This window comes from Aythya ferina, assembly GCF_964211825.1.
Source record: "Aythya ferina genome assembly, chromosome: 3".
NCBI lineage: Eukaryota > Metazoa > Chordata > Aves > Anseriformes > Anatidae > Aythya > Aythya ferina.
Window position 1 is genome coordinate 56,133,780 of NC_140298.1, and position 21,527 is coordinate 56,155,306.

A 21,527-nucleotide genomic window follows, 5' to 3' on the forward strand; every position below is an offset into this window, starting at 1 on the left:
TTTATAGCTGTATGGTCTCAAGTACTGCATGAAATTTCAGCAAGGCTACTAAAAGACAGATCTGGAAATCGAATGTGTTTTAATTTAAGAACTGAGGTACCAACCACTTGCCTGAGCATTTCTCTATCTGATGGGTTGTTCTGTTTCTTAAAGGTCTGCTGTTATTAGGTTCCTTCACCTGGGAGGAACTGTGTTTTCCAGCTGCAAGTGAAATACAAGGAGCAAGTTCTGGGTTTTCAAAATGTTTATTCTTGTGGTCTATTGATGTAGTAGGGACAGTTAATACCAAGTTAATGGATATTTTATGGCAAAGTTATTATTGTAACTTTAGCAGTCTTGCAATGTTTTCAAACAATCCTCTTCTGTGTGCTTCAAATACAAAACTTGCCAAAATGTACAAGTTATGAAGAAGTATACTTGGAGAGAAAACTGGAGTGACTGAAGGGCTTTGAAAGACTCAAAGAGGATCGAAAATACAAGGTTTGTATAAGTTGGCCAGTGCACATATATATACAGTCCATTCGTCATAATACTTCTTGCACTCAAATTATATTTGAGTGTTTTCATTTTGGTTATTGTCTAAATTTCAACCACTCAAACTCCAGATCAGTACCTTAGAACAGCTACCTATAATCTAGCATCGTTGCAGAATTTTGGTTAAAAAGTGCAGTAATAAAAACATCTATTATGTGCCTGATGACTGACATTTTCCATTCTCAGTGCATATTTAGAATCACAAGAAGCTATCAACAAGCTCAGCAAGTCTGACTATTTCTAAGGATTTATAATTCTTCTTCTTATTTATTTATTTATTTATTTATTTATTTTTCTCAGTTAAAACAACCACTACTCAACAATCTTTAAAGATCTCTTCCTGGTTTTATCCTTTACCTCTTTGAAATCTTCTCATCTTTTCATGTTAATTGAAATAGTTGTTACTTCCAGCAGAAAGTTACAGCAAAACCAAAAAAGTTTTACTTTGGGGCAACTCAGATGTATTTGTTTTCAGAAGTCGCCTTTTCCCCTGCTGATTCTTTGGCAGTTCTCTGTGTTGTTTTATTACCAACACTTACATGTCACCTGGGAATTCGATATAGTCTCTGTTGTGCTTGGTTTTGTGCATACATTTGTTAGACAGCGAAGTGATTCATCTGATGTCTGGGGTGTTTGCAGACAGCAGAACCAGAGCTCAGTGGGAAGCTAGCTAAAAACATCAGAGGCATGCTCTTTAGTAGCACCACTATTTACAAAAGCAAAAGTTCTCACCAGACAAAGTCAAGCACCCCCATGCACATGCACCCACTGCAGCAGGCACGGCCTGTGCAGTACTCACCAGCTTCCCGATTTGCACTGTGACTTGTTGGCTTTGGAGGTGGGAGAGGAGGCTGCTTAGCAGGAGCCTTTCCCTTTTTTTTAGCATGAGATGCTTCATTACTCTTATGGCTGGTGGTGGTTGAAGCAGCAATAGCATTTTTTGGTGGTAGCGGAGCTTTTTTAGGTTTAGGCTTAGACTTGGGTAGTGGTGGAGCATGGGATGCCGGTATTTCTGGGCAGTGATCAGTAGTGCTCTCTATGGATAAGAAAGTGAATAGAAGCCAACTGACACAAACATATGCCACATACATTTAATAGCAAGCTTGACAATGACTACTTTTTGCTGCTTGAGCTCTTGGGAATCAGTACAGACTTCTTCATCTTCTGAAGTATTACTTCAGAAAAAAAAAAATCGCCATCTGTCTCCACTCAAGTCCCTCTCATTGAAGACTTTTGCCTGGCTCTTCTCTCATTCTCACCTATTCTAGATCTCCAAGAACCCTCCTTAACTCTCAACATCCCCAACTAGACTGCTGCCTGCAAACAAAGCATGGGAAATACATGTACCATTTACTCCTCTCACAAATTCCCTTAGATTCTTTCCAGTCCTCTTGAGATCAACAGGCTATAAAACCCAGATTCATGTGAATCTGAATGTGAACAGGGCCATTCCCTCAGCCGCAGGTTCAAATATGGCTATGCAGCTGAAACTATCCCCTGCAGGAACCCATTCTCCTAAGCTGCAGACTGCTTGCTCAGAGAAACAGCAAATTTATTTTGGGTATCTTCCCCAGGGTATTTCTACTCTTCAGAAAGAGATGAAGCTAAATTAAATAGGATGTCATTTGCCATGGGAATGCTCTTCTCTCCTGCGTACTCTGAGTACTGTCACCAGACTGCAGTTTTAAGAATCATCAGTTACTTAGCCCATGAAAATCCCGACTTTATCTACATCGTGTAGTCCAGTAGGAATGGCTCTGCAGGGTGAAAACTGGTAACACTGAGGACCCTATAACCCCAAGTGTGTACTTCATGAGATTTTATGTTGGACTAGCTTCAGCCTAGTTCTGTAGACCACATGCCCAGATGCGGTGGGAGCACCACCAGTTCCTGAATGCAGCTTTGGTTTTAGTTTCATTCAAAGGGAAGCTGGTTTGTGTGCTCTGCAAACCAAAGAATGGTAAGCAGGGATGATCTGGAAATTCACTTTGGAACTGCATTCCTAGCACTAATGTAGATGAGCCATTTAGAGTCAGCACAACATTTTGCAATATAATCTCTACAGTTGTTAGACTGTAGCTGGTAGTCAGATGGGAATCTTTATTTATTCCGTCACACCAACTCTGTGCCCATTTGGGCTCAAGATAGCCTTTCCAAGCCTTTTGGAAAAAGGATGTTATAAAACCAAGAGCATAAAGTCAAAATCATATGGGCTTTACATGCATGTTAGTATAAATTACAATGGTCAGGGAACAAAGAAGCCAAGCACATATCAAAATTACTTCCAACAATCTCTCTCTCTCTCTTTTTTTTTTTTTTAATCACTAAAGAGGAAACCAATTCACTTCTTGAAGTATGTTCCTACAAAAGCCTTACTCTTACACACATTAAGTGGCCATTCCTGGATCTTCTGTCCATTCCTCACCCTTTTCCTTCTTCTGTTAAAGATTCCCAAGAGATAAGCAGCATCTTTTCATTTTAAGATTAGTAAATGAAAAATAAAAATTGTGTTGGACAATGACGACATTCTTTATCTGAGAAACAAAGCCTTTTCAAACTCTAGTTTAAGGATTGTTAATATGAACCTAATGCATCACCTGCAGATATTAAGAGCAACATGCACATGTGTCTCTTTAACAACCAAAGAAATTAAGACTAATAGTCCAGCATCTTCCTCCTTTATTTCCAGCCCAAATAATCACATGATAGACTAATATGTTTTTGCTAATGTTGTACAAGAACCATTGTTTTACAGTTAGCAAGCAGATTCTTTCGAGTACAGATCCTTGTATGACCTCTTTGTTTTCCTACCTCTTTCTTCTGGACCAGAGAAAGACTTTGGAAGAAGAAAAAACCATGTTTGTTACATTTTGCTTTCCTCTTTTATAGCAAACAGCATCTCCTTGTGAAACTCTACTTAACTTCATTCAAAGTTGAAAACCTGATTTAATTCTGAAAAAGCAGGACATTTTAAAATTTTCGTTCCATTATAGCAACATAGCAAGAGAAGGTAAAATTTTGAAGGGCATGATGATCAGAAATAATTTTAAGTGTAAACCATTCCTTGATATACCTTTTCCTTATGGGTCCAGCATGTTAAAACTTTATTTACTACCAAGAAACAACTGTAAATTTGTGTATTTATACATTGCCACTGTGTTCTGCTTCCAGTCATATTCATACAAAAAAATCTTTAGGAGAGAATAATAACCTATTAAAAAGAAATACTCCACTCACCATATTCTAAGGAAATGCAGTGCGATTATTTAGAATCTTGGTCGATTAACATTCAACTATATAAGTGATTAAATAATGTGTCACAGAATTTATCTTATGTATTAGCAAAAAAAGTACAAAATACAAGGCTAAATCTTTACTTAGTTGCAAGTAAGAATATCTTAATGACACCAAACCAACAATTTTCAGTTCTGTAGAAAAATAACTAAAATGTATAAATGAAAAACAAAATTAGAACAGTTCATTCAAATCAAAGTCTCTGCTTGCAGACTTAAGTTGTAATTAAAACTGGTAATTTATATAATATTGATTTTAACTGAAATACCTCACCATCACTGGGATATCATCTCTTTATCTAGGACAGTTCTTTCCATACTGTTATGTACATCATAACAAAGTCTGGCAGACTCTTTTTGCACAGTAGAACCCTATTTGCTCAGATAGTTACAGCTCCCTTTGAATCTTGACTGCACCTTGATCACATATATGCCCTTTTCTTGGCCTTGACTAGTGAGTCTTCTTGTATTCACAACGAAAGCCATGGTGAAGAGAATTGCTCTTCCCATTGCTTTTACCATGTCGTATTGCCATATTATCTTTGTCTTTACTAACTTTGTTAGCTTCACTTTTTATCTCATCAGGTACAAGCCCAAAGGCCCTCAGCGTCAGTCTGATCCTGCCCAAACTGCTGTTTCTCACTTACTCTTGAGACACTGATTCCCAGTTCCCACCTGACTAGGCCATTACACTAGCTTTTGCTGCCAACAAGCCGTGTGTTGAAGTAGACAATATTTCATTGATTTTCCTCTGCTGCTCTCAGGTTTGGAAGGCTCTCCTTGTCAACATTCACAAATATACCTATCAACTGTCGTCTCCTACATTACACTCTATTACGATGCCAAAGCTGTCAATTTTTAAGCTGCTGGCATTGTGCTTGTTTTCCTGGTGTAGTCTCCTCTTGTTTTTCAGTGTGTCACTGAAAAAAAGAGAGGACACCACTATCTTTTACTGCAAGTCCACTGGAACATTTCTGTGTTTTTCTGTATTTATGTAAGCCACCATAAAATAAATTTCTGGTCTATGTGTGAGTACTGCAGTAGTACAAACAGCTAATAATAAAACACTGGCATGCTCTTGAACAGCAACAGGAATGGTCTGATGTCTGTAAATGGCTCAAGATAAAATTATGTTGTAATTGTACCTCCCTAGCATGACTGCTTGAATATAGGTCCTTGGTCTTCAAGCCTGTTCTTTCTCATCTCAGTTGTGACTGTCGAATCAAGGAGCTGGCTGAATCAGCTCAGTTCATCTATTTGTTCAAGCCCATCCCCAAGGTATCTCAGTACCAGCTGTGATGCATTTTTATTGCTGTTTCTTTTCTTAATTTACAGATCTGTTCATCACAAACTGGACTTTTAACAAAAGGTCTCCAAATGACCATCAGATAGGAGTATCTTTTATTCACTTCTGCCTTCATCAAGACATCTGCTGTAAAAGCAATGTCCCCATAAATTATTTTTAATAGGAAAGTAAAGCAAATGTTAATATCTCATTAAGCATTTGGATCAATAATGTGTTTATACTTGGAACAAATTTTCCAAAGACCAGATTTTCAAGAGAGCTCACTTTGAGATCAGATTTTTTTGTTCCCCTGAAACTGTGATTGAGACCAGGCTTTTAAGAATGCTGTTTTCTCATATAAACACCTAAACAATGGCCAGGATTACAAAATACTCAGTGTACAGCAGCTCTTGTAGAAACCCTTCAAGTCTCAAAGATTTTCAGAGATTCCAACATGCCGTATTCACTGGAAAATCAAATGACTTATATTGGAAGCTAAACGTGACACCGTTTGTAAACTGTGGACCAAATGGTGGTTTTGAAGAACTGTGTCAGTCTTTAACGTAGTCTCAGAAAACATACACAACCGGGTTGTATAATACATGTATGTTTTCTTTACTTTTGTGAATTTCTAAGGAATTGAAGGTCCAAGCTGTTTTACCCCAGGATTTTGTCATACAGTACTGATGCTTTTGTTCTTACAGATAGAGCAGTGATATGAAGATAGCTCACAGAGAACCAATACTGCTGCAGTGTAAGCATATAATCTATATTGACTGCAAAGCACCCTTCTCCTGGAAGATGAGCATAACTCAGTGGAATAACACTACATAAAATCGAAGTAGGAAATAATGTATGATTTGTTGCCTTTTGCAGAATAAATCCCTGTAAAGAGAAACTCAGTATGTTTTGAGAACTGAGAGTTTCCTTTCCAGTCTATGCAGAGACCTGTGTTATGATTAATCAAAACCCAGGAAGTTGTCATTCAGAAACGTGGGACGACAGACAACACAAGGTGTCTTTTGTCTCATTTTTGGACTCACTGACTGTGCTGACGCAGGTGGTCAACTCATTCAGATGCTTTCATAAACTTCAGATTTAACCAGCTCCATTTTTTGTCCATGCTATTGCTACTAAAATTGTTTGAGAAAACACCCATTTTAATTGTTAGAAAGTTTCCCTTAATTTCCAGTCTAAACGTATTTCAAGCCACTGTTTATTCCTTTCTACCTGTGCCAGCATTGTCCTTCAGCCATGCTCTCTCCTGGCTGTATACCAACTTGTCACATTCATTGAATGCACTCAGACTAAGGCTCTGTTTTGCTAGGTTGAACAAGAACAGCTGTCTCATGACACTCTTAGCAGCCCTATCTGCATTAATTCGAGTTTTGAATTCATCCTTCCTGAAGACAGATGAGCGGATCTGTACATATGCAGGCTTCCAGATCTTGCTTACTGTACAATGTCAGCAGCACCCTGTGCATGAGGCCTTCTAACAGAGACAGAGTAGAAATCAGAAGGAGAAGGAAGAAAGGGCCAGGTGTAACATCTGACCTAAAGTAACCATGTTCAAATATTTCACATTGGTTCCAAGATAAAAAAGGAAACACACAAAAAAAACAACAACCCAAACCCACTGACTATCATTTTACACTGCTAACTGCCCAACTGCATTGTAAAAAGTAAACTATTAAGTCAAGACAGAATATCTGAAACATCTTCACTGTTAGCTGTAGATTTTATTATTTTCTTATTCTACAGAAGACTTGTAAAGTGAATAGGCATACTGGTTTCTATGTTCCCTTATGCTTTTTGTATAGATATTTTCTAACAATTCAATGGTTACTCGTCTAAAATCCTGTCTTCCTCCTATTCCTGAAGCCATGTTAGGATATCTTTTCTATAAATGAAAAAAAAAAATTATAAAAATGGCAGCTTTATAAATTAGGAGCTTTCCTCTGCCACTAAACATATGTGGGTGAAAGCCTGCACCTCTCATGTCAGTCTACTGGCATGGGATAGCCTGGCTGACTTGGTGAACAGTCTCTGACCAAACAGAGCGTTACCTAGAGTAGCTTTCCTTTTAAGAAGACTTGGATTCAGCCTCATTTACATAGTTCAGGTGATGAATAGAAGATATACTATTCTTAGAAGAACTGTTTTTAGCCAGCAAATAACTCAGATGGACTGAGACCTACAAGAAGATTCTCACGAGCCAGGCAAAAAAAAAACCCACAACTTTTATGTATTGTGCTCATAGATGTTATACAAAGCTTGGGGTTGTAGGAAGCCAACAAGACACAGAAGAGGGAGAACAGTCTGCCTTGTCTCTCACAGGGAGTGGTTTGCAAAATTGGTCTGTTGAAAGACTTCTGTATAAGACCCTGGAAGATGAAATAAAGCAAAGACCTCTGAGAAAAGGAACCTAGAAAATTTGAGTTTGAAGAACAATCCCTTGTACACAAACTGGAGTGTTGGTCAGCGAGTATGCATACTCAAAAGACCAGAGCTTATGATTCCCTTTTTCCTTTTCTGTTTATCCATCAGAAAAACAAAAGATTAAACTTAAAGGCAGAGTTAAGCGACAGCTGATAAAGCGTACGGAAAAGGACCTCTGAACCCAACATACTCTGACCTGAACGTTTGCCAGCTCTCAAGGTCAGTTATCAGGTGGGGAAAAGCATTATACACATGGATCCTATGAATTCATTTGGAAACAGGACGACAAATTGTTTCCTTCACTGAAACACGTGAGAAAACCTAAGAGGATCTCAGGTCTGCTATAAACGGTATAGGAACATTTCAGAAGCTTATGCTTCATGTCTCCCACAACACCCACAGCACCCACAAAAGAGCTCTGGCTTCCTGCAGTGCAGTTATTTATCAGAGTTTTATCACACAGACCTGACTGATGGTATGCAAAATGAAACTTCTGCTTACTTTTTTCCAGGCCATATCTTACAAATGGTTACCGAACCTTTCACTTCTTCAACCCCAGGGTAAAAATGAAATGTGAAATTATCTACCAGAATCATGGAAAGATACTTAGCTTCCCATGATTTAAAAAAATAAATTTTAAAATAATACAAACAGAACTCAGATACAAACTCAGTGTTCTCTGGTATTTCTGAATGCCAGAGACATCCTGGGAGGATAAGAAGGAGTTCTGACACAGTAACAGGGGGTTTTAAAATGTGCAGCAAGCATGCTGTATCATCATACTATGTCCCTGTACCTACAACAGCCACAGTTTTGACATCTATTCTACTGATGTTGCTTTTGCTCTTCTCTACCACTATTGTAGGGGACAGGAGGCAGAAAGCCTCCTTGGATCCCATATGCGATGCTCATACCCCGCTGTGAACCTGGAGCGCTGGGGTCTGTAGGGTCTACTATAAGACAAGTGCCATAGGTCAGGAGCCCTGGAACGACAGCATGGTCCAGACTGCTGGCCAGACAGCCAGCAGGTACTTTGGCACACTGCCTGTCCACTTGCTGCTCTGCACCCCTTCCAGGGTGCTCACAGAGAATGTCTACAGTTTAACTTTGTGTTTTCTGCAAAAGACAAAAGATGGTAGGCACTTTTAGTCAAAGCAGAAAAAAAGATAAAAATCAGAATTTGAGCTGGTACATGTGTAATGTGAACAAATGATCTAGAAAAAAAGATCCAGGCTCTGGTTTCTCCTCTGCAAAGTTTTATCACTCAATTACCTGTTTTTGTAAAACTGTCACCAGCTTCTTATTATCCTGCCATAAAGGAGAAATTTCCTTTTAAACATCCCACTCGGATGACTGACATATCATTACTACAAACAGTAATAGTTACACTATGAAATTTCCAAAGGGATTTTTCCCCCAAATATGAAAAGCACCTGTAAGCTGACAAGCAGCAGAGGGGGGCAAGGTTTGTAGAGCTGTCTGGCAGCACAGTGAGCAGTTTTCAAGCTTTTTCTTTATACCCTTGTGCTTAATTTGTTTCTGGGCTGTATGGCTGGGCCTATCATTTGCCCTGTTGACACTGCGTTTCCGTGGCTCATGCTGAAACAGCTTTTTTTCTGTAACTTAATTTAACCCCTAACATATTCCCAGTTCTTTCAAGCATTGTGCCAGCTCTCATCACTTGATCACCATGCATGTCACCCTTTTTGAACTTTCAGTGTCAGCAGTTATCATATTTATATTGGAAGTTCATTGTCAAGACCCACTTGAACTGGAGAGCAAATAAAGACCACCACAATTTCATAGAAGAGTTTTAAAATAACCTCATAGCTTTCAGGGGCTAGGACACATTTTTAGGAACATTTTGTTTTGGCAGGAGTTTGAACTGCAGCATAGCGAGCTACTAAACAGCAGGAATTAATCCTGTCTTCAGGTCTTATAAACATGCAAAGTGTATATAACTTCCTTTAAGATTTACACACAAGAGTTCATGACTCTAAAAAGCCTAACATCAGCCTCTGTAAAGATGAACAAGAACCCATTTTTTGTGGCAGCCTGGATAGTATTCATTCCACCTATCTCAGTTCTTCTGACAGAGGACTGTGATGTGAAACAGGAGCATGCTTTATGGTCTGAGCAGAATATACCACCCTAGGTATTCCTGCAGTCCTGCTGCAGCTCTGGTTTTGATGCTCTGTGAGGTGGCAGGTAAATATTAATATATAATCAAATAAATATAAACCCATTAGCAGTTCATTTCTCACTCTGTCAGTGGCTGTATGTGCAATGCATGCATATGGCACCTGCTATAAAAAAGCACTGAGGATTAATCTGCTAGGTGAGATTACTCTGTGGTCCTTACTCTTGCACTGAGTTAAGAGACTGGCTCACCTTCTTGCTTAATGTAGTATGAAGGGACTGGAGCGATAGTTATATATTCTTTGGCACTGAGCCTACTCCTGTACGGCAATCATTTCAAATTTCTTTAAGGTTAGTGCAATATATAGGGTGTGCAGAGTATAATAATGTGTTTGAAACAGATACTGAACTTTCCCCTTTTCATTAGAGTTCTACATTCTGCAGAGTCAGCTAGATGGGATTTCAGAAATGGGATTTTAGAAATGTGTATTTCAAAAAAAAAAAAAAAAAAAAAAAAAAAAAAGCACCTTAGGAAAACTTCCAAAACCTGACAGTTCCAGAAGGCTGTATTTAGGGATGCATAAAATAATAAGTGATCTGATCTAACCCCAAAGTTAACCTGAACCATTTTAAAAGACTTTTCCATGGCTTTTGCAACTCTTTTTTCCTGACCCAATACACATCTGGTTCTAGTTGGCATCAAAAGATAGATGTATTTAAATGTCATGAAAAAAGCTAATCATGTATTTCTGGCTTGTTGGGAGACAGGAAGTACTAGAAATCTCATAAGAAAGGCAGTTCTCCTTGGATATCCAGCCACTTTTTACATAGTTAAGTGATTTACATAGTTCAGAGAAGAATTCAAATTGTTGTTAGCTGAACTGGCCCTCTCAACCTCCAGAGGCTCATTCATCACTAGGTAGAGGTTACTAGAAAACATTGGAAAGACTGCTCAGTCTAACAGCCAGCCATGAAGTTCTCGGTCTTTTGTATCCTTGCTCTTTCCTGTAGAAAAACCCAATAAATGGAACAGCATTTACGAATGCTTTTTTTTTGGGGGGGGTTAGAAGAAGTGGTCCAGTATTCAAGATGCTAGAGAAAGAAGTTTATAAGCAGTCAAAACCCGTGTGATTCCACCTTAGTGTTTACCTTTTCTTTATTCAGTCAAGCTCCTTTACCAAGGTGAATCTGAATACAAAATTAATATGGACCTTGGGATTTAGTGCCTAATAAATATTATCAGTATTATGTGCGTTTTATTTATAAAAAAATCCTAGGGTCATAAAGTATATTTTCTATAAATGACCTAGGTTCATTTTGCAGTAGCAAGATATTTTCTTGAATATTTCTGAAGAACTTGCAATACAAGTGTTTAGGATGTAATCAAAACCACTCGGAATGAGCTGCTGAAGTTATTTTCAAAATGACACATAGTTTTTAAGTAGCTTAAACACATTTGAACATTTACGCCACAAGCCACATCTGCAATGATATTGCAAGGTGATGCATATGCACTTAGTGTCTTCTTTCACAAAAGGAAAACCTGAAACCAGAGCTTGCCCTCAGCTTCAAGGAAATGCTCACAGGGAATTAAGAAATCAAACATCTCTGTGTGTATTTTCATGCTCAGACCATGCTTCTCTTTATTACCTTACTATATCCACAGTAAAAAGCATGCCTACCAGCGATGAAATACTGATGTTTCACATGTCTATCTTCTCGGCAGGTTCTGCTGGCATCCTTGTTGCAGAACAGAACTCACAGCATGTTAGTGTTAATGGAATAACATGTTAATATTTTAAGCAGGTGAAAAACAGTTTGCGATAAATGTGTTCATTTACCTTTTTGATCTTCTTTTTTTCCTTCCAATGCAGAAGCTTTCTCTGATGAAGTACCATTATCTCCACTGGCTTTTACTATGTTTTCTTCTTGTATGGTTTCTTCACCAATGGCTACGGTGTGTCCATTTGAAGTTTCAAAATTTACTGTTACATCACCATCTGAAATGAAAATTAAAAAGCCATTGTCTAAATTAACTACTTGCTTAGCACCCATTGACAACACACAACATCTCTCTACTTTCAAGTTTCCATGGAAGCAAAGCAGAAAGATTTACTGAAATGTAAAACAGGCTATAAATATGCTCTGAAAACTAAGGACCTCTGTAGGCTGTCAGCCACTTTGGGTGGGTACCTCTTCTGAAGCAGGCCTACTTTCCAGGTCTGTCATCATGATTCCATCTTGGGGTATGAACTCACTACACATCAGCATCCCATACTCTTCCTCCCCACATCATGGTTTACACAGCTAAGAAACGTGTGCGTGTAACACAGTGTAGCTGCACTGTGTTTCCATAGGTCCCAAATCTGGACAGTTATTGGGTAGAGTTGTAGGACTACTATGGTGCATCCCAGTAGGTAAATCAGGCAGGAATTCTCAGAATGTGTGTACCCAGCTAATGAATGTGACTTTATTATTAATAAGTAAATATCCAATCTTAAGAACCAAGGTAAGGTCCTCCTGTATCATATCACATACTGCTATTAAATTTTGCAAGCCCAATTCTTTCCCAGCTCTGATGATATTTTACTCACTTACCTGGACTACCCCAGCTGTTTTCTTTTTCCTCATGAAAAAAAAATATAAATTCTTGTCCTTATTTGTATCTGTATTCCTGAAAAATGCTACATACTCTTGCTGGCTCATAACTTTCTCTATTCCCTGATTGCTGTTCACTATTCCATGCATTTTAAAAATGTTGCTGATTTTCTTCTCTGTTTGTTTCTCAGATTTGTTATCTTTATGTTGCTCGCACCTCACCTGCAGTTCACACAGATGATTGCTTTCCTCCTATAAGGCGCTCTTGCCATCCATTCAAAAATTATGCAACTTTACCTGGCATTTCTTCTGTTGTTTCTTCATTAATCATGCATGGTTCTTCTTCTCCTCTTCTTCACTGCTATATGCTGTCAGACTTGGATTTTGGCAGTTCCCTTGTTTCAATACAATTACGTAGATTTTCTCTTAGCCCCTTAGGCTGCTCAGGGGGTTAAGCTGATGGTTTCATTTTCACCTATACGCTAACTTTATGTATACAAACAGCGTGTAAAAACTAAGTTCTGCCTTCTTAACCTTGTCTCATTCACTATAGCTGCCATTTGCACATGGCTTCCTTCTTACCTGACAGCAACATTCAGCGTCAGCTTTTTCCTCCCAGATGTTCATAAATCCACTCCGACCTTTCTGCCTCCACTTGTAACACTTCCACTTTTTTGACATTCTGCAAACATCTCATCTATGCCCCTGCCGTTTTCCACCTCCTCCTTCTTCATCCCTTGTGAAACTGTCACTTCTTCACATTTCTTACCTCTTACTTTTCAATACTGCATGTCATTTCTTCATCTAGATTGCATCTCTGTAGTTATTCCTTCCAACTTGCTTCATTGCCCAACTGCTACCTGTCCTATATCTGTTTTTAGAGATTCAACCTATAATCTGTCCTATATCTCTGTTTTTAGAGATTCCTTCAAACCAAACCTATATTCCTTCAAACTGCTCCTTAAAGATTATCATTTTCATCACACATGAAGCACAATGTGATGAAGGCAGCACAGACTGGACTGATGGCCTTCTTAAGAGGGGTGGAAGGGGTGAAATTTGTTCACCATTACATCCTTCTCTCACTTTGTTCTGAGCCAAGAGAACTGTACAGTCTCTGTAAGGGATACAAAGTGCCATCCCCTTTTAAGAGTGGAATAGCAGGTCGAGGACACTAATGACCAAGTAACACATTTCATTAAGTGTCCCTACACTCTAAATGCAATTTGCAACCATCAGTGAGCAGAGTCACATAGCTGCCCAGAAAGCATGTAGCAAAAAATATACACATTCACAGATGGACAAATAGAGGTATGGAGAGCTCACATTTCTTGTTTTGAGTCAAAGACAGTGGCAGAGACAAGTTAAGAAGCCAGCTGTGCTGGACGTCATGGTCTAGTAATTAGACAAACACTGTAAATACAAGTGACGTCACGTGTCAACAAACAAACCCTTTACTTCCAAATATCAGTGTGCACGATTCTTCAGCTGAGACAGAGTAATATAATTTCTAGGTGAAACCTGTTTTTGGAAAAAATGGAGTTCATGGAATTCTTGGTAAAATGATGAATGCTTCAATTTTAAGCTACTGATAATTATTTCAATCAATTGTATTTTAATTACATCTAGATTTATAGAAGCTCAAGAATATTAGAAAGAATACCACTAGGAGCATTTCAGAAACATAATCAGACCTAGCACACAGGTATTGACCATAGTTTACTCATGCTTTTCCAAGCACAAACCCTGGTTACCTGTTATTAACCTCAAATTATTTTGAAACTAGTAGTGTCTTCCTCACAGACTTCTGTTTGTGCCATTTGTGAATATGGTCTGTGCGATAGTGATGGGATTTACATGATCCCAGCACTGGTATTTTTGATATGTGAAATATCTCTGTTTACAGGGAGCATCAAAATTCTCGAGGATATGGCCAGAACTCAGACAGTGCATCCCGGCAGGAGCAGTTATGAGCGTTCTGCAGGAGCAGAACGTGTATCTCTTGACTCCAACTTTAATTATTCAGCTGGCTCAAATTACCTTTCACACTTTTCAGCTTCTCCTTATACCTATTTATACTACACAGAAACAATGCAATAGGGGTTTTACCATCCATTTTTAGCATTTAGGAGCTAATTTCTAGGTAATGTGTTATCACCTTGCTCGGGCATTTCCTTCAGCACTCCCCTTCTTATCAGCTCCTCTCTGCTTTGTCTTGTCGAAATCTTCCTTTCCAACACTAAAGAAAAAGCACAGTTAAGAATAGGTTTATTCTCATACTTGTTGATGCTTGTGAAAAATGTAGAAAAAGACTTCTAAGAAACCCTGAGAAATATTGTTTCCTCTGACTCTGCAGGAGAAGTGGCCTGGGTTTTCATGGACACCCTCTGGAAACATTCTCGCACAACTTCAGCCACGGAAGGTGGGAATCACCTGATCCAATGTCTACAGCTGAGCCAGACTCCATGAGGCTTTCTTTACAGTTAATAGGAAAAGGTGCTTCCAGAGTGAAACTTGATTCATCCTAGTTTAGACATTTAATATTTAAAGGCACCTCTTTCTCACTAACTAGGGTGATTAGGTCAACCAAAGATACAATCATCTGTTTTTGTAGATGTTTTGAGTTGGGAGAGAGTGCTCAGAACAAGCAATATCCTCAGTCAAGTCACAAAGATGCTCACAGAGTAGCCTTTACGACCATACAAGATGTTTTAAATGAAAAACAAAACAAAAAAAAAAACAACACACAAAACAAAACAAAAAATCTTAAACAGAAGTTAGAAAGTTCTGTTCAAAAATGGAATAACATTCTCATCCAGGCTGGTCGGCTGTCATGGAAAAAAATGCAGCATCCTGTTTTTAGGTTTAAAAAAAATGCATACAACATACACAAAAAAAGACTGCGACATCAAACATTTTAATTATTATGTTTATTTCCCATGAGAAAATGTTAAATAGTTTTATAGGGAAGAGCATTTACAAATGGCAAAATAGAGTAATTCCCCACTCCACCCCACCCCCAAACCAATACGATTTTGGTCAACAATCTGGGAAGCCACTGCAATGATTTATAGAACCATGGTGCGTGGTCCAGAAAATGTGAACATCACTGTTGTAAAATCTCCTTTTTATTGCTTTGTTAGTAAAAGTTAATCACCCATCCTGATTCTGTTTACATATGGGCATCGAAACCCAAGTAATGTTTGGAGCACAAGCTGAGATCACACAGCAAAACTTCAGCAGTGCTGGACTTCATCCTATTAATGATGTGGGATAGGGTGATTTATCTCATCAACTAATTCAAACACTCTGGTAATCCAATTACTCTCTAGTGCAAATCTAATTGCTGTATGTAGATTAAATGCTGCAAGAGGTACTGTCCATCTCACTTGAGCTGGCCTAGTTCGAAGGAAGCAGTCATACGGCAAAGTGAGTGCTACTGTGAGGACACACAAGAGTCCTCAGAAGTGCCGAAACGTGGGTGAGAAATTTACCCTGTGTGTATAACAGCTGACAAACACCTCTCCCAGCAGCAGGTAGGTGTGGCTGCTGGCTTGCAACCAATCTGGCTGAGCTCAGACACCTGAAGGAATTGCAGCTCTCCAGCAGAGACTCCCCTTCTCTGCCAGGGAAGGGGGTGGTTGAGCAGAACACGAAGCAGATTCTTCACTTCTCAAATTTACAGCACTAGTTTTATTTCTCACACTGCAAAATGTGGGGATTCAGCAACTGCTCCATGCGGGATACATTTGCCTGCCAAAAAAGCACCAGCTTCTGGAGGAAGAATTGGTGGTAGTAACCATTATGACCATCCTGGTTTAAGCTACCCACTCCTTTAAAATCAAGAGCTCATGAATGAAAACAATATTGGCTCAAGCACATGTAAGTTGGTTTCAGTTCTGTATTTGTATATACATTGTGAAGTCTCTCTCTGAAAGGTCTAACTTTTGCTGTGTTCAGATAAAATGGAGCCCATGAGCATCATTGCACAGCTGCACAAGCCAACCTATGCCAGTCTTGTTCCAGCTCTCCTCCTCATCTGCCCACTTCCGTGTCCTCCCCAGTGCTGTTAGTGGGACCTGACCCCACAGTTAGCCACCACAACAAGCTGCCCATTAAACCAACACACCAGGAGTGACTTTCTGCCAGTCTAACTCCCTCAACTGGCTCCCGGCACGATTGGTTGAACAAGAGTGTGGCCATAAGGCAGGGCACTAGAGAGGTAGGAGCACAGTGCTGCCAACTTAATTTGGCTTCCTTTATGCTGGAAATTGATCCTAACCCTGATAAGCATCTGCTTGGACTGTACTGCTCACAAAAACTACTGTTGGTGCAAAAGTCACAGCAGAAAGGCATAGCTAGGAATGGGGGAGAGGATGGCAGCCCAAATGCAGATCAGTTGAGAGTGCCCTGGGTTCAATTCCTAAATTAAACAGTAGTTCTTCCATTTTTTCCCCATAACTTTTAAAGGTATATATCCTGCAACTGTGTGCCGCACAAGTTATTGGCACAGCAAACAAAACATGGGAATGTGCCCTATTCTAGCAAGGAGCTTTTCATGTAGGTCAGCTCTCACAAAGACTTCTGGAAAAGACAATGGGGACAATAAAGCCTGAAGACTGCAGGCAGGCACTGATTGAGAGCTATAATCAATCCAGAAAGTATGTGTATTTATCAGCAGAGTGCGATTTCCTTTGATATAGACCCCAAGGATGAACTCTTTGTGCATGTACTTTATACCTGTTTTGTCACTGGCAATGTAAATACTCCCTTATTATTATTTCAACTTTGCAAGTATAATTTACTTCCTACCTTTTTTCATCTCTGCTTCCTTTTTGCATCTGTTTTACTGGGGACAATGAAATCAGATGCTCTCTCATGTATTTCTTTTTGTGAGATTTAATCCAATACTGGTTGAAAACAATTACGTCCTTTCCCTCAAATTCAATAACATTGGATCTGATCCCCTCATCAATGTCTCTCTCTAGTTTTCAGGATGATGTGTTTGGTTTTGTTTTTCTTTTCTACAACACTGAATTAATAATTGTACCAAACTAAACAATGAAGAGTCATGGAAAATGTCACATGGAATTAAAAGACATTAACTCCTTACACTTCCACTGGAAGATCTCAAAGCATTTTATTAACATTATAAAGGTCTTGTGACATCCCTTAGATATAACTATCTCCATTTTACAGATTAGAAAATTTATGAACAGATAAGCAGCTTAAGCCCCAGTCCTTAATCATCTAAAATGCTAGCCACAAGTGTTGTTTTTATTTAAACTGATAAAGCTCAGTTAATTCAGCTTAAAAAGATAATTTATTTAAAATTCACTAGCTTTCGTTATGAATATATTTTAATTCCTACAAACAGGCAGAATTTAAATTTAAATAAAATTGATCAAAAATATGTATTCTTGTGTAAGAGGAATGAGTAGACTGTCTATTTATGAACCTGCACTGGTTGCTGTTTAGACAGGTGGACTCATTATTTAATGCTTATTACAGTCTTTGGACTATATAACATTTCACAAATAACTATTTTGATTATCTAGCCCAACTGCACTGAGCTTTAAGGGTCTCAAACTATTTAGTTGTGCAGATCACATTAGGCTACTGTTATGTTTCAGTAAACTCTCCTAAAATAATATTCTTTTTTACAAAGTCAAGCATTCAGAAGTTAAAAAATGTTTCAATGAGGGCTGACAAGTGTGCAGATGGTGCCGCTTTTATTTGCTCGTTATGTTTTACCTTTGCCACCCCTGCCTCATTTAGTATACAGACTGCACTGTGTTCAGTGAATAGTTTCTTTGACTAAATTTTTAACTTTACCTTACCTTTTGACTGTGGCCGTGACCTAATCTGAGGAGCAACCTAAACATTAATTTGAATAGAAAACTATTAGTTTTACCAAAATGAATCAAAGAAAGCAAATTCTTCTCCTTGATGCCCACGTGAGATGCAAATTGGGCAACTTTTGGCCATAGCATAATTGAGTCATATTATCAAACATTGTTGACATTTAAAAAGCGTATAATTTAAGGTAAATTTTCAGGTATAATTTCCCACTTAAAATTGTGATAATTCAACCAACAACAACAAACACAATAAACAAACAACAACAACAACCACCCAACAATAGAAGCCATAGAAATTCTAGTTGAATTGTTATTTATAAAGTCAACAGAAAGAAAGTCATAAGCATAGGTGATCTCCTGCTGAGCTAATGCCATAGACAACTGTAGAAAAAGTTATCATCTTTCTGAACCACCTGGGATAGGTATCACTATTTGTCACCTTTGAAACACTTAAGTCTCCTGAATTCAGTACAGGAGGAGAACTGTAGTTTGGTGCTTACACCACTGTCCCTCTTGGCATGCTCCCTCCTCTCATCACCTCTGTAACAACTTCATCAGGGACTTTCTCCTTCACTTGAAGAGCTAATCCTCTTTAGTTTCCAGACCTAACTCTCTTCTTTCCTTCTTCTATCAGAACTTGCCGTACACTTTTCCTGTGCTTCTCCCATAAGCACACCTTTGTCTCTTTCTTTCTGATCTTCATTCCTGCAATCTCTGATCTTACAGGTTATTACCTATTCCCCACTTAGGAGCAGAAGGCTAGTACTATCCTTGAAGAAATATATGACAAATATTGTTAGCTGTACCACCACGAAGTGGACATCCTTAAGCTGAGTAACCCACTGATCTTATTAACACAAATCTTTTCTGTCACAGGTGTATAAGCTCCTGTGAGACCCCACCTAGGATAGTGCATTCAACTCTGGGGCTCCCAGCACAAGAAGGACATAGATGTATTAGAACGAGTCCAGAGGATGGCCACAAAGATGATCCAGAGGCTTTAGTACCCTTCCTATGAAGAGAGGCTGAGGGAGGTGGGGTTGTTCAGCCTGGAGAAGAGAAGGCTTCAGGGAAACCTCACTGTGGCCTTCTAGTACCTAAAATGGGCCTACAAGAAACACGGGGAGGGACTCTTTGTCAGGGAGTATAGTGATAGGACAAGAAGTAGTGGTTTTAAACTAAAAAAAGTGTAGCTTTAGATTAGATATTTAGAAGAAATTCTTTACTCAGACTGTGGTGAGGCCCTGGCACAGGCTGCCCAGAGAAGCTGTGGATGCCCCTTCACTGTGTGTCCATTCATTGTTGGATGCTGGGTTGGATGAGGCTTGAGCAACCTGGTCTAGCGGGAGGTGTCCCTGCCCATGGCAGGGGGGTTGGAACTGGATGGTCTTTAAGGTCCCTTCCAACCCAAACCATTCTATGATTCTATAATAATAATGTGTGTGTGTGTATAAATATATATAAAAAAATATATAAATCTTATAGGCATCTGTGATATCTATAAGTATATAAATGTGTATATAGAAATATTACATATATGCACACTTTCCAACATTAACAGTAATATATTGTCTATAACACTAGGCAATAATGAAATGGGAATAACCATTTCTCCACCTGTGTACGTGTGCATAGTGAGATCAATTACACAAACAAGTCCTGATTGTAAGTGTAATTGGTTACCATCCCTTGCCTGCTGAGGAAGTTGGAGGTGAGGCAGGCTTAGCTCTCAGACATCATCCTCCAGTAGATTTAAAAAATCTCAAGTCAAAATCTTTCTCCTGTTGCAATCAAGAGGGAAGTTTCCACTGACTTCAGGTGTAACTACCAGAAAACATGTCAATTTATCACACTGTACGTTGCCTTGAACTGCAGCCCTCATTTACTTGACAAATTTTACTTGATAAATTTTACTCATCCAAGGGATCCCACAAATGTGTATTTTTAGCCCAATATAAATAATAGTAAACCCAATAAAAATAACAGTCTACCTCAAAAGGCAGTTTCCATCACTTCCTAACTGCCTCCTTAAAAGAGAAGTATTCAGCAGTTACAAACCTCAAGTAGTTTAAAAAACTATCCTCTTATTTAAAGAGCAATGTGAGATTCTGGATATTCTCCAGTCATTAGTTTTGCCCGTCCAAGAGAAGCAAGAGAGAATTCTGATTTTTAATTTTTCTCTGATCCAGTAAGAGCTAAAATTGCCTCCTGCTCCCTGTCTGCACATACCACCACACCAGGGCTTTGAAGTGGCATCTACTTCATGCCAAGACATAAACTGCTGCCTTGCTTGCCTTCAGAGTAACATATTGAGACAGGGAACGGGAAGAAGCCCTTTGAGATAATGCCATCTCTTGTTTGATTTTACTTAATTTTGAAATCCCTATGGGCAGAAAGTATACAACCAGTGCCTTGAGAACAGATTTTCTGAGATGCAGCATGGAAAATATGTTGCTGAAGGAAAAAAATCCAACCATCACTCCTACATTGGCCCAAATACTTCCACATCACATCTAGTTCTCCATGTTTTTTATTGTTCGTGGTATTTGCTGCTTATGAATATCTTTCAGTTGCTAGCATAATACAGGCACATGAGATTTTGTCAACACGCTGCATGGTCCAGCCCTGTCAAATCTGTAACAAGAACCTTTCCAAAAGCTGACTGAAAATCCAGTTACAGCAATAGAAATTCTTTCCAATATCCCATATTCTGTCTTAGAAGAAATGCTTTCTTCACCTGCATCCATACTTACTAAGTTTCGGCCCTGTTAAGAGAATAAGCAGTATAAGCAACAATCATCATACTGTCTACCATGGTTTCAGAACAAGAGATTAGCCTCCTGCATGTGAGATATTCATATACAAACAACCTATTCTGCAATGTAAATATATCTCTGTCTGCGTTGTCTGAGGAAGAGGATTTCCTGTAGGAATTTTATTTTGTACGGATGTTTTCCCCGTTCTCATATTAGATAAGCAAGTTTCTTCTGCTGTGTCAATTAACCAGCAACACGGGGCGACTTGCCAAGTAAATGCATCTTTTTAATCTCTGCTGGCCCTGGGTCTGTTTCCTCAAGAAATAAAAGGATAACATTTTTTTTTTTTCCCCTGAAACAACCATCTGAAGCAGGATGAGCGCAATCCAAATTGGTTTTCATTTCAAATTCCAGCCTCACAGGAAAGACGTATACAAACATAAGTGGTTCCATACCTTCCTTACATAGAGCTTAAAAACAAATGAGTATCTCCCTACAGCTCTGGGGTTTCCTGACAGCAAAATAGCCCCCAGGCACGTCAAGATATGCTTTCAGTGCAGGCTAACCCAATTTGCACTGAGTAGCTATAGCTCATTCGTGATGCAGCTGGGGCTGGCACCCT

The 21,527-nt window shown here is 38.9% G+C and overlaps 1 protein-coding gene across 4 annotated transcripts in view; it reads right to left on the minus strand.

Moving 5' to 3' along the window:
• PHACTR2 (phosphatase and actin regulator 2) overlaps window positions 1-21,527 on the minus strand; it is a 135,463-nt gene that overhangs the window by 27,696 nt on the left and 86,240 nt on the right. For 3 of the 4 annotated variants that reach the window (XM_084515857.1, XM_084515859.1, XM_084515858.1), the window contains exons 3-5: window positions 14,447-14,527; window positions 11,532-11,690; window positions 1,334-1,570 (exon numbers count right to left, since the gene is read on the minus strand). In XM_084515857.1, the coding sequence (XP_084371983.1) occupies window positions 1,334-1,570; window positions 11,532-11,690; window positions 14,447-14,527 (477 nt within the window). The remainder of the gene's footprint in view (window positions 1-1,333; window positions 1,571-11,531; window positions 11,691-14,446; window positions 14,528-21,527) is intronic. The other variant, XM_084515860.1, reaches the window with a different exon arrangement.